Genomic DNA, 14771 nt, shown 5'->3' with positions numbered 1-14771 from the left:
CGAATCCACTATGCCTGCATGAACACATGATACCGAGTGAAATGAGCTCCATGTATGGAAACAAGTGGTATATCATTGTTGTAATTATTTTCAACATGCCATGTGAAACTGTACCCTTTTCCCCCCTTTTTTCTTTTCTCTTGTATTCCCTTCCTGTGGTTTTACCCCTGCTATCACTGTAACGGATTTTAGTACCCTGGATATTGTATATAGGTGTATTAGAATTAGGGAAGGAAAAGGGAATACCAAAATCAGGAGACAAATGATAAAAGACAAATTATTCTCAAAGCAATACTTACAAAACCATTTGGTGTAAACAACCGTACAACTCATGGGGGGGGGGGGGGAGAAGGAGGGGGAGGGGGGGAATGAGGGGGGAGGTAACACACTGGATAAGAAATGTACCCACTGCTTTACATATGAAACTGTAACCCATCTGTACTTCACATTGACAATAAAGTAAAAAAAAATCTGACTCAATGTTCAAAGGAAAAAAAAAAGAGAAGATGTAAGGAGAACCACAGTGCTCAAGATTATGGCAGCAAGTTCCTGTGGTAGGGATGACTGGCAAGTGTGATAAAAACAGGAGGAAAATCTGGAGGCTGCCATCAAGGTACTCCCAACAGGCTAGAGGTAGGATTGTTCATGTCTGTAGGAAGGTACACTAGTAGTTAATACAAAAGGTCAGACGGTGCTCTTGGTTGGCAGCTGTTGCATTCCTTTCACAGACTGCTCCAGTCCGTCCTCCATTTTTATGGGCATCCATTAGTTCTTTCTTTCTCTCTTTCTTTCTTCCTTTCTGTCTGTCTGTTTTTCTTTCTTTCTTTCCTTCCTTCTTATTGAGATTAAGTAACAACACACATTTCACAGTACCCATGTTAACCATCACAATGATGAGCATCATCATTCTAATCTATAAAGCTTTTGAATTATATGAACATTAACAATAAAACTATGTCTTCCAGATCGGTGCTATGTACATTTCTTTTCTTTTGCTAAGTATCATCTGTTTCCCCTTTCTCTCTCATTTCCTCTCTCCCACTACTGTTGGGATGCTTAGTTCACTTTCCTCAATGTCCATTGCAGCTTTGGGTCCAAGAGGGTTCTTTTTGGCATGCTCACTTATACATACCTTGGTCAGATTCAAACCCCACGGTTCTCCTTTGTGTACCCTGCCCAACCAACCTCTACATATCTTTTTTTCCATTTTCCCTCATGTATATGCAGTATTGACGCCACATTCAACCTCTTTGAGCATCTCCAGTCCCTCCCTCCCTCCCCTTGTCTTCGATCCCCTTATCTTGGGCAGGGCCTGTTTTTGTGGGATTGGTTAAACCTCTAACCTCAGACTCAACCCTGTTCTAGCAAAGAGGCAGAGGGTGGAAGCAGATGGGACAATCCCATCTCCCTAGTCATACCTTAATAATTTAAATCATGGGCCAGATGGACGACAGTTGGCCCCTCTTTCCCTCTAAGTAGTAGCTTTGTGACAAAACAATCACAGCTCCTGGGCCTCCCAGCTGTTCCCAACCTAGCTTCTACTTTTCCAATACAGTCTTTTCTACATGATTTAGATATAAGTAGCTTCTGCCACATGTAATCCAGGAATTTTGACTCATTCTATTATTACTAGGCTATAGGAAATCTGATTTTTGAAACAAATTATGATATTGTTATTATTATTACCTGTATTGGGCTTGAACTTGATGCCTGGGCACTGTCTATGAGCTCTTTTACTCAAACTTGGCTTTCGACTACTTGAGCCAGAGCTGCACCTCCAGCGTTGTGGTAGTTCATCAGAGATATGAATCTCATGAACTTAACTGCTGGGGCTGGATTCAACCACTGATCCTCAGATCTCAGCGTTCTGAGTAGCCAGTATTACAAGCGCGAGGCATCCACATGCACCTGTGATATTTATTTTCACCTGGTTTCTTTGGTTTTGTTTTTAGCCAATGGGACCTCCTACCAGTGATTGTCATACTCAAGACTTCCTGTCTGGATTATCTCCTAGGAGTTTTTCTCAATCTTTCCTAAATTAATTAAAAGTACAATACATTAGAAAAGCTACAATATTATATATTCTCATAAATAATATGTATTACATATTGAATCCATATTTAATTACCTTCATGTTTATATAACATCCTCTAATTTATATGTAAATTTATTATGTTTAATTATAGTACTATTAATGAGCTGGGTTGCAGATATAAAAATCCCTCCTATAAGTAAAGCTTATAAATGTAATATAAAATCATACTGTGACAACATTCTAGAAAGATATTCTATAAGAAGTTATTGTATCATAAATCAATGAGAAATCTCTAAGGAGAGTATGTGGAAAATACTATTATAACATGTATCAGATATTGGTTAAATTATCTATTTAGACACCACACAATTTAGGACAATTGGGCTCTGTAGGATTTAAGAGCAAGTATGCACATATACACTTGATGTGATCATTCACAAAATTAAAAATAGTAACCAACAACTTAACAACAGGAAATGTCCATCATTAAGTGCAATGTTATTTTAAAAGTCAGTAAATATCCTTTCCAATATAATCTCAAAAAATATTTAAGAAGAACAAAACAAGCATGGCAATGTACGTGGTTAAAGCCAAAAATAATGTTATTTCTTGTCCAGTTTATAACTTTTCTGCGTTTATACTATATAAAAATACCTCTGAGCAAAAAGTACCTTTACCCTTGGATGTAACAAGAAAAATACAGAACAAAATCTCCAATTGTAGAATCTTTTTGATAGAAAAATTATTTAAGGATTAATAAAAAGCCTTAGCTTTTAAATGTACTAAAGTATACTGGGGTTAAAGAGTCTTCAATTCAGTCTGACTACAGGGTCTTCTGCCACGTAAGGGAGTGGAATTCTCCTTTGCAGGGAGAGGGATCATTTGTAAGAATCATGTGTGTGAGCCTTTAGAGGGTAAAAAATCCAATTTCTGGGCAGGTCTGGGATTGTTGAGGGCAAGACAGAGTAGAGCTGGTATTGAGGCCGAGGACTTTTGATATTAGCAAGCCGCCCAGTTCAGAAATGAAAAAGTGGGAACAAGAATCATCACACAGATGAACGAATCTGAGATGAATAATGGGAAATTTTTAGTTGACTCCAGCTATTGGGTCAACTAAACTATTCTTTATCTGGATTTGTTTGGATATTAGATTTGGCTAATACTAGCATTATTTCTTCCTTGTATGTTTGGGCCATTATCACTGGTGTTATATGGGCTTAAAAGGTTTTCAATTATAAATGTGTGGAAAGGTTGTTAATTAAATATTTTTGATCAAGGTTTTTAATGATAAATAATATTTTATTTCTATTGGTGTTACTTTTGTTACATTATGCTGTCTAGGAATTTGATTTCATTTCATTTGTCAAACTTATTGAAAAGAAGTTGTTTAGTTTTACTGTTCTGTTTTTTAATTTCTATATGACCTTTATTTATGCCTCTTCTTTATTAATAATTAGTATTGTTTCTTTTTTCTCAATCTTATGAACTATTGTCAGTGAATTAATCTTTTAGAGGAATAAACTATGTGACCACATGTTGGGGTCCATCTTTCTCCCCTGGATGGAAGGGGCTTGAGGCACCTCCCCCAGCTGGGGAATGCGGCCCTTCCATCCTCTCTACATTGGAATCCGGAGAAACCAGTTGGGCAAATAGACCCCCGACTTAGCTGGCAGCCAGCCTGGCACCTACCAGCCCCGCCCTGGTTTGGCGCGCTCAGAGTGACTTAGCCCCTTGGAGGTCAAGTGACCAGCCCCTTGGGAGTCACGTGACAGCTCATGGCCTATCGGAATCCTGGCCAATCCCCTTCCCTCTGAATCATCTCCCCTTGTCCTTCTCTCAATAAAGTTAGTTCGCTCTCAGAAGCCTACTCCGTGGTCTATGTACGCTAGCTCCCAGAGAAGGATAGCGGCCACATTACCACGTAGGTCGCGTGCACGCCAGGCCGGAGTGACCCCTACGTCCCACCTTGACATACCTGCAGGCCGAGGGTTAGGGGAGAGGACGATACGAGGGTAATAAGAGAGAAAGAAATAAGCATCTGAGCCGGAGCAGAGAAAGCAGCCCCAACAACCACATATGCAACTAAATTGCTAGCATTTATTTTTAAGGTATTATTTATATTATTTAACTGCCATCTTAAGGTTATGTTATTCTTTAAATGTGCTTTGGACTCTTCTATAACTATTAATTTGTTGTGTGTCATTATGTATTTCACAGTTCCTTTACATTTCTCTTTAAGTTTATTCTTTGATTTGTAGATTATTGAAATTTGCTTGCCTTAACTTATAAGTACTTCAAGATTTCCTAAATATCTTGTAGTACTATTGATTTTCAATTACTGCTTTGCTTATGGCTAGAGAATACTGTCTGTATTATTTCAGTCACTGGGCATTTACTGAAACATTTTTTATGACCCAGGAAAATACAGTGGTGGTCATCATTCCACATGTATTTGAATAAATATGTACTTTGTCAATTAGAGTGCAATATTCTATATGGGCTGGGAATATGGCCTAGTGGTAGAGTGCTCGCTTCACATACATGAAGCCCTGGGTTCTTTTCCCCAACACTACATATACAGAAAAAGCCAGAAGTGCCACTGTGGCTCAAGTGGTAGAGTACTAGCCTTGAACAAAAAGAAGCCAGGGGGGCTGGGGATATAGCCTAGTGGCAAGAGTGCCTGCCTCGGATACACGAGGCCCTAGGTTCGATTCCCCAGCACCACATATACAGAAAACGGCCAGAAGCGGCGCTGTGGCTCAAGTGGCAGAGTGCTAGCCTTGAGCGGGAAGAAGCCAGGGACAGTGCTCAGGCCCTGAGTCCAAGGCCCAGGACTGGAAAAAAAAAAAAAAAAGAAGCCAGGGACAGTGCTCAGGCCCTGAGTTCAAACCCCAGGACTGGCAATAAACAAAAACAAACAAACAAAAAAAAACCCCTCTAATTTCTACTAACTTGTGGCTACTTTTTTCTATCAGTAATAATAAAAGAATCATTAAACTCCACCTACACTTGTGGATATTACAGTTTCTCTAATTTTTTTCTCCAAAATATAATTGAGCATTCTAAAACTTCATGTGTTCTATAAATTTGTTGTATAATTTAAGACTATTATGTCCACTTGATACCTTGATGGTATTATTATGTATTATTTCTTTATATATATTAATAGTCATTAATTAAGAAATAAGGCCTATGTATTTTGGATATTAATATAACTACAGAGGGTACTTTCTGATTAGTGGTATATATTTTCCAACTTTCTTCTTTTTCTGTTTTTCTTGTTGGTCATGGGGCTTGAACTCAGGCCCTCAGTGCTGTCCCTTGGTTCTTTGCTCAAGGCTAGTTGTCTACCACTTTAAGCCACAAAGCCACTTTCGATTTTCTAGTGGTTAATTGGAGGTAAATGTCTCATGGGCTTTCCTGCCCTGGCTGGCTTTGAATTGTGATCCTCAGGTCTCAGCCTCCTGAATATCTATGATATTTTCCAGTTTTAAAAAATGACCAATGAATATATGTATTCATTATTTAAATAGCACTGAGTTCTGTCTTAAAAATATAGTGTTCTAATGTGTGTGTGTTTAAATGGAGTGTACTGTCCAGAATGATTTTTTTTATCTGTCATACTGCTATTTCTGTTTGTACCATCTGCTTCAGTTTTTCCCTGATTGCTTTCGCTGTGCGCATTACTTATTTATGGATACTGGTCACTGTAAATCAGTGATTCTAAAACTTTTGCTTCACTACTCTCTCGTATTGTGAAAAGTGAATGAATATCCCCAAGAGCTTTTGATGAGGGAGATGACATTCATAATTATTCATGTTATTAGAAATTAAAATAAGTCATTTTGAATCTACTGGAGTCAATGAGCACCTTGAGCCTCCGAAGCATTGAAAGGCTGCCGTACTCCCCTGCCCTGGCTGGGGAATGGCTCACTGCTTTCCACCTGGGCCAGGGCTGAGCTGAAAGCATGGATGGAGGCAAGCCTGCAGATAGAGTGGAGGAACGCCAGGGAGAGAGACCCAACAACTGCAGGCCGTAACTGTCCCTGGCATAACTCCAATTTTGTAGACGTGATGTGGAAACTACTCAGAGATCAGTTTTTGCAGCCTCCATAGACTACAATTGTGTGTTTAGGGGAAGTATACCGTAGCTTCTAAGCAATTCCTTATGCACTACTAGGACATGGGGAGCCCTAGAAAGTGAGCATACCAACAGCACCCCTGGGCAAGGAAACATTATATAGAGAATGGCATCCAGTCTGGCAAGGACATTTATTTTTGACAAGGATCCTTACCTCATTCCATTTTTTTCAAAGATTCCCTTCAGTTGAGGCTAAACGGTGGCAAGCCAGAGAGATGTTAGCAGTCTCTGAGGCACATTAACATTTAAAACGTTATACCAAGTGTTTATTTATTTGCTTGTTTGTCTGTGTATTTGAGCTTATCACTTCACATAGCTGTTCTGATGCCTGAGTTTTTATATGGAATGTGCATAAGCAGTGTGAAGCAATCAACAAACATGAACTGCTGTCATTGGTTGCTCAGCCAGCCTTGTTACCAGACCTCATACACGCTCAGCAGGGTTAAGTGATTTGCTAACGGCCCACAGTTAATAAGTGTTGAAGATAAGATTTGAACTAAATATTTATGATTTGATATTCAGTCTTCCTTCAGCAGACTATGATGCCAATTCCACAGGACAAATTTCCTCTGGTCTAATTTATTCCAAATCAGTTCATGTGGAAAAAAATAGTAATTTCTACTCAGTGAAATAAAAGCATGATTTAAAATGGCTATTTGAATCCCAAGATAGAAGACTCTATAAGTTGAAAATAACTCATTATTCATAATTCTCCTACCATAAGATTTGCATTTTTAAATTACTTTAAAATCTGCATATATAGGAGACACTTGGACATAGAACTAAGTACTTCTTTTTTCTGTGTTAAATGTAAGTGGTAACTAGTCAATATTCTTCCCATCTGTATTCCTAGCTACTCAGGAAACTAACATCCAGAAGACAGTGGTTCAAAACCAACCCATGAAGAAAAGTCTGTGAGGATGTAGCTTCAAAACACAAGCAACAATAAAATAAAGATAACAAAAATCAAGGCTGAAGGTGTGGCCCAAGTAAAGAGTGCCAGCCAGGCAAGCAAGCTAGGCAAAGAGAAAGGCTGGAATTCAAACCTAGTATCACCAAACAAAATGAGGTAAAATGTAATCAACAGAATAAATATTACATATTTATGTGTGGAATTGACTATTTCCAATGGTACTTTAGCTCTTAAATATATTTGCTGACATAAGAAAATGGTAAGTCCTAAATTTCTTTTGTTGGTCATTGGACTTGCACTCATGCACTGTCTTTGAGCTCTTTTGCTCAAGGCTAGTGCTCTACTACTTTGAGCCATAGCACCACTTCCAGTTTTTGAGTAGTTTTTGAGTGGCTAATTGGGGTTTCATGAGGAATTTTCTGTCTAGGCTGGCTTTGAACCACAACCTTCAAATCTCAGCCTCCTGAGTAGCTAGCATTCTTAAATTCTATTTTACAAGTAATGATAGCATAGAAAGAAAGAGTAACATCCTCAGGAGGTTCTACAACAAATCCTTCCAGAATATTTTCTTTTTAGCTAAATGAAATATATACTTTGTTACCTTATGGATTGCAATGTTACCCAGCAATTCTAAATGTGCTGGTCAATATAGCTTTTCTGAGATTTAAACCACAAGCATGACTAAAAGACCATTGTATTATTTAGATTCTGAGATTGTCATATGATATGTAAAATTTACTTGATAATGAGATATGTAAAAATATTAACAGCCTTTATGTATCTTTTAGATTCTATTTGTACATTTCTTCTGTACAGTGAATATTGTGCTAGTTAACAAAAGAAACATTATTTAAAAAACATTGTTTTATAAGTGTGAAGAAAATCATATTCTCTTCTGCTAGGGCTAATCAGGTATTAACACAAGTGTCTTCTGTCTGATAGGATTTCAGAATAGGAGTCACCTTGTGAATGTATTTGTGTATTTGTAGACATGTTCTCCACTTAGATCATGATTTCATTCTTTGCCAATACCCTTTTCTACTTTAAATACAAGAAGGATCAAAATCAATTTGTTCTTAATATTTGAGGCAGAGTTCACTGAGACATTATGTCTTTTTGAAATAGGCATGAGGATGAACTAGAAACCAAATCCTATATTACTACCATGAACAAAGCCAGAGAACAATTTTTTTCAAGTTCCTTATATTGCATGTTCATGAGATCCTTTTTTTCTAATGGTACCAGCACTCTTTTAAAAAAATTAGAATCCCATATGTTACTTAAATTACTTATATACAATGATAACAGAATATAGTTTTTTTCACAATAGTTTTTTTTTCCACAAGTGCACTATTTTCAAAGACATTAAAAGCATGGTAAAACTCACCTTAGAGAGGCCCCCTACTTCCAAATAGAAACAGATAATGAAGACATTCCAGGTGACCCAGAGGGCAGTCCACACTGTATACTGGAGAGAAAGATACGGGGGAGAAAGAGAAGAGAAAGCTGAGATGAAACACATGTATATGAAATGAGTCAATAATAAAATGTCAATAAACCTGTCTTCTGGGAAGAAAGAGAAAGCTCAGAAAAGAGTTTATGAGTTCCCCTAAGATTGAGAAATTAAAAATTCAATAGTTCCTACTGCTTTCAGTGGATGCTAGTAGACCTAGATTGATTTCTAAAGTGATTTGCTGACTTGCAAGTGCAAGTGAAATCCAAATGCTCATATAATATCTATTTTGTGAGGGTTATCTTTTCCAGAATAAAATAATAGAGAAAGTTTCAGTGATCTATCACTTACTCTGTATTCTGTCTATGTATATATGTTATGTATATATGCTGTGCATGTATGTTATGAATGTATGCATGTTATGTACATATGTATATATTAATGTATCTGTCATCTATTTATCTATCTATCTATCTATCTATGGGTATGTATGTATATATTTAGCAAAGTGTCTTTTAGGGTCGTGTGTGTGTGTGTGTGTGTGTGTGTGTGTGTTGTGAGGATTGAACTCAGGGCCTGGGCACTGTCCCTAAGCCTCTTTGTGTTCAAGGATAGTGATCTACCACTTGAGCCACAGTGCCACTTCTGGTTTTTTAATGGTTAATTGGAGTAAAAATCTCATGGGGACTTTTCTGCCCACGTTGGCTTTGAACCATGATCCTTAGATCTCAGCCTTCTGAGTAGCTCGGACTACAGGTGTGAGCCACTAGTGTCTGGCGTCCATCTGTGTCTTGGTCTATCTGAGTTTTAGGTATGTTATTTAAAACCTTGAACTTCTATATCTCTGAATAAAAACAATGTTTTATGGATGTATGGAATAAAGTCAATGAACTTTCTTCTGTTGGGTTATTGTATCGTGAGTAGGACATGGGCCTCTTTTAACATATTATAAAGACACAGTCACATAAAATAATTTTAAAGAACATAAAGAATTAAGAACAAACAAACAAGTTTCTATAATGGAGAAATTCCTTTCATTTACATCCAACAAACTCTTTACTAATGCACAGTTTTTATTTATATACTAGGAAATGCCATCACTTAGAGCATTAGTCAATCTTAAACTAGATTTGATCAGATTTATCAATATGAATAGGTCTCTAAATTTATTTTTTTAATTTTTAAAATTATCTGTAAGTAGTTGTAGTAATGAGTTTCCATTTAACAAGGCAGTTTATGAATACAATGATCAGTGTCACCCTTTGAACACGCTCATATCCTTCCCTTACCAGCCCCTCCCAGGCAGTTTCTTATGCAGACAAAAAAAAATCAGATAATTGACTTATAGAACAGATTGAATAACTGAAGATATTACATGCCATGGAGTGTCACTGACAAATCAAATTTCAATAGTTTACCCACTCATTTTACTGTACCAGAAAAATCCATGAATTTTAATTTCTTAAATGGGAAAACCAATTAAATAATTGTTTTCTATTAGTAATTATAATCATTGCGAGCTTTTCTTAAAATAAATATTGAAATCATTCACTTAGCTTATTATGTGCTATTTTAAATAACAGTAATATGAATTTTACGTACCGTATAAAAAGAGGCATGGTCTATTGGCAACTTTATCCGATACATTTAACTATTTGTGAAATTCAATTTACATGTTATGTGTTTCTGTCATTTCTGTTTTCCTAGAGACCTTTTAAATTACCCAGATAGTTGTATAATATTGTAATTGGTATTTCAATGCAATATTATGCTCTTTGGAGAGAGAGTGTTCTGTTTTTCAAAAATGATAATCCTATTTATAGAAAATTAAAACTCTCAAACCACTGGGAATTTATGTTGCAACAGTTTCAGAGTTTGCTGATGTAAAAAGTATATTGTATATTTTAATGTTTGCAAATATCGTGAATGCTGCAATCTTTTCTTTTCAGAAAGTTTCCCGGTACAAGTGGATTTAGATATATTTTTTTAAAGTGCCGATGGATTGGGAAAGTTTTCGAAACCATAATATTATTGTGGATATTAAAAATCTACATCCTTAACTTTTTTGGGGGGGGAGGGGGTTGGTGCCAGTCCTGAAGCTTGAACTCATGGCCTCAGCTCTGTCCCTGAGCTTTTCGCTCAAGACTAGTGTACTCTACCACTTTAATCCCAGCTCCACTTCTGGGCTTTTGGTGGTTAGAGGAAAGAGACTTATGGACTTTCCTGCCTGGACTGGTTTTCCAACTGTGACCCTCAGATCCCAAGTAGCTAGGATTACAGACATGAGTCAATGGCACCTGGCTTCACATGTTTTATCTTGTCATAAACCACAACCGCAACAAATTGTTAATTGAATGGCATTTAGTATGTGATATTTTCCATTCGAAATGAATCTAATTATAAATGTATCAGAATAGGAGAATAATGAAGAAAAAAGCCAGTGACAGGGGTTAAGGAAAGGGCATTACATAAAACAAGACTAATGTAAGGAAATGATTTAAAATTATGGAAGCATATGATCTTGGGTAATTGGATCCCAAGTCTAAACTGACAAGGATTATTTTAAGAAAGTCAGGCAATTCATAGTTAGAATGAAGTTACAAGGAAACATTCTTTAAAAGATCCTAACAGAGATTGAGTGACTGATGAACACTCACTGACAATGCCTCACAAGTTGTACTACTGATCTGCTTCTGTGCCTTCCCCGATAAACTACCAGGCTGAGCAATTCCCAAATAGTAGCTCTGGAACTTCCTGTGTCCTTGGCACCATGCTAGGCAAATTACTCCGTTCAAGTTGGGTCAGGAAGTTACCACAGGAAAACAGAAGCAAGAGAGCATCTTTTGTTCCCCTGCTGAACATCAGTCAGATGAAAAATGTAAAGTTTGCTTCCAGAACTGACATGTTTACTTTATGTTTTTTCTTTCAAATTTTTATTATCAAACTGATGTACAGAGAGGTTACAGTTTCATACGTTAGGCATTGGATACATTTCTTGTACTGTTTGTTACCTTGTCCCTCATACCCCCCCCTCCTCCCCCTTTCCCTTCCCCCCCCTGAGGTGTTCAGTTCACTTACACCAAACAGTTTTACAAGTATTGCTTTTGTAGTTGTTTGTCTTTTTTCACCATGTGTCTCTCAATTTTGGTATTCCCTTTCAATTTCCTAGTTCTAATACCAGTATACACGGTTTCCAATATACTCACATAAGATTACAGAGATAGTGTAGGTACAACCACAGGAAGGTGATACAAGAACATCATCAATAATAGAAGCTACAGATACACATGGGACGTTGAAAGTAGTTACAACTCTGATAAAACAATTGTTTCCATAACATGGAGTTCATTTCACTTAGCATCATCTTATGTGTTCATAAGGGTATAGCTATTGGGCTCTTGTGATGCTCTGCTATGACTTGCCTAAACCTGTACTAATTATTCCCAATAAGGGAGACCAAAGAGTCCATGACATGTTTACTTTAACTGGCTGTATTTTATGCTGTCTTAGGAAAAAGGAATAGAATTTAACCATAAGTTAAATTTGACTAAATTTATCACTTTGTCAAATGACAAACTGAACAAACAACTAGTTTACCAACAATTCATTTCATTCACTTGAGTTCTGTAATTGTCAAGGTTTTAGGAACAAGGGGATCTTTTATCCTGTATTCTGAAATTAGTATGTTAAAACATGTATGAATGGGATGGATTTTTGTTTCCTGTGACATTGTAAAGTTTCTTCTAATATGTTTTTGAGAACAACAAATGCACTATTGGCTTTGGGGTTGTGATTAGTTGCAAACGACATTCCTGAATAGAGATGTAAGCTATGTGCTTGAATGTGCACTTGAGACAGCAGTTTGATCACAGACATACAGGACAAAGGCGTTCAGCACCACAAATATATGCGACAGAATTTACCTAGGCAAAAGCACTGGAATGGGCATACGGACCTACAGACTGATAATGTTCTCTGCCTTCTACTTAAGTAGGTTAGTTTTACCAGTTACTCAGCTGAAACGAGAATTCAAATAAAAGGCTCACTATATAAAAATTCACATATTTTATTCATTTATTCACTTTTTAGTTCTGGTAATTGCACTGAAGGAGTAGCTCTTGCTGGACACCATTGTCTACTGATGGAGCTATGCTCCCAGCCTCTGTGGAACAATTCAAATGAGAGTAAGCTGTACCTTATAACACTCTAGCATTTGTGTAACAGTTCAAATGACTAAACTGTGGCTCTAGCAAATTTACCTTCCTTTCCTTTTTCTTTTTCTTTAGGTCTTGAACTCTTTTGATATTTTTGCTAGTCCTGAGGCTTGAAATCAGGGACTGAGCTCTGGCCTAGCTTCCTTTTGCTCAAGGCTAGCACTCTACCTCTTGAGCCACAGCGCCACTTCCGGCTTTTCTTTCTTCCTTTTTACATTTTTTCTCTTCATGTGGTGCTGAGGATTCACACTCAGGGCTTTATGCATGGTAGAAAAGCACTCTACATTTCCCAGTCCCAGGTCTTGAACTATTTATTTATTTATTCGTCCATCCATTCATTTATTTATTCATTTATTTTTATTTGGCATTCTACCACTTTAAGCCTCAGTGCCACTTCTAGTTTTCTGGGGCTAATTGGAGACAAGAGTGTCACAAACTTTCTTGCCTGGGCTGGCTTTGAACTACAGTCCTCAGATCTCAGCCTCCTGAGTAGGTAGGGTTAGGAGCCACCCGTGCCCAGCTTGAGTGAGAGCTTCCTACTCCAGTCTTGAACTTTTGCTTGACTTTTTCACTTATGAGTGGTGCTCTACCACTGAAGCCATGCCTCCGGGCTGGTATTGGGCTGATGAAACGGAGATGGAGCTGCACATACTTTTCTGCTTGGACCGGCTTTGAACCCTGATTGTCCAGATCTCAGTCTTCTCAATACCTAGTTATTATTTTATTTTTAAAGGCAGCATTGAGTTAATTTTAACTCCACGTTATTCTTCATTCAAAAAATTTTTAAATAAATTTGCTAACTCTTTAGTCTCAAAACTGGTGTCTGTTTCATTGAATTATTAAATTCATGAACTAATCATAATTTAAATAATGCTAGGAAAGGTTCTTTTTTTGGAATTCATGACTTCATTTAAACATATTTAGCATAGAAGTAAATAGATGGAGACTGATTCTACAACAGTAGGGCTGATAAGTACAATTTCACAAGTTCAAATTGTCTTTAATCAAAGAAACCCAAAAGGTGCATTCGAAACTCAATGCTGAATTTGATAGCCCCTTAGCAAAAATAAATTTTAGTCACAAGAGGCAAAACATATGGCAAATCCCAAAATGAAATGCACTTTTCTTTTGGGCAGTGATGCATCTGGAATAGAATTACTGTCCTTTTACTTTGTCATTGGGGGAAATGTTCTGAATCTTTTCTGGGGTGCAGCAGCATCCCATAGCATTATAGACTTTAGAAGCCATAAGGTTTGAGGAATAAATCAGCTGGTAGTGGGTACAGGCAGCACTGCCTATATTGCTCTGTCATGTAAATCCTCAGTTGAGTTCTGATGGAAGCGGTAGAGGCAGAATAGCTAGGATTTCTCGCTGAAGTGTGGATATTCTGTCAAATCACACCCTAGTCCATGTAGTTTTGAAGTCACTTTAACCAATAATCTTAAACGTCTTTTTTTTTCACCCAATCAAGCATGAAGAACTTTTAAATATCGGTCCTAAGAAAAATATATTTAGATGCAGAAGCAAATGATCTCTGTCCTCTTTGCCCTCCGGACTACAGTGCTGAGTGTAGTACGATGGAGATGGAGGCCGGGTAACAGCGGGGTGACAGTGGGGATAGCTATCAGGATCGGTAGAGAGGGTGAGGCATGTAGTCCTTTGTTGGGGGGGGGGGCGGTGAGTAGCTAAGACTTTTAACAGCCGGCAGTTTAGTTGAGACATTGTTAAGAGTTGTGCAAAGGAATAAGAAGAATAGGACATCACAGGCCGAGGGCCCATTAGGCTCGGAAGTGCGTGGTCATTGGCGTGGGCAACTCGTGTCTTGTGGCTGGTGGGAGCACTTGGGAGACGGGGGACCCAGGAGAGGGAGGCCACGGAGCAATGTTCACCGGCTTTGCTATGATTTCTCCTCTACGGACTCTGGAGATTTGCCTGGAGCCACTGGAGAGCTGGTCCTGCATGGTTCTTTACCTCCACCATTTTCATGAGGCTGATTAGTTCTTTAACGCAAGGGT

The 14771-nt window shown here is 37.7% G+C and overlaps 1 protein-coding gene across 1 annotated transcript in view; it reads right to left on the bottom strand.

Annotated features, from left to right (window-relative positions):
- The window catches only part of Nkain3 (sodium/potassium transporting ATPase interacting 3), a 233266-nt gene that overhangs the window by 212732 nt on the left and 5763 nt on the right, over positions 1–14771 (bottom strand). The window contains exon 3 of the mRNA XM_048358671.1: positions 8477–8557. Coding sequence (XP_048214628.1) covers positions 8477–8557 — 81 coding nt within the window. The remainder of the gene's footprint in view (positions 1–8476; positions 8558–14771) is intronic.

Source organism: Perognathus longimembris, chromosome 12 (genome assembly GCF_023159225.1).
Source record: "Perognathus longimembris pacificus isolate PPM17 chromosome 12, ASM2315922v1, whole genome shotgun sequence".
In the NCBI taxonomy this organism is placed as follows: domain Eukaryota; kingdom Metazoa; phylum Chordata; class Mammalia; order Rodentia; family Heteromyidae; genus Perognathus; species Perognathus longimembris.
Note: the sequence above shows the minus strand (reverse complement) of the source record. Positions and strands in the feature narration are given on the sequence as shown.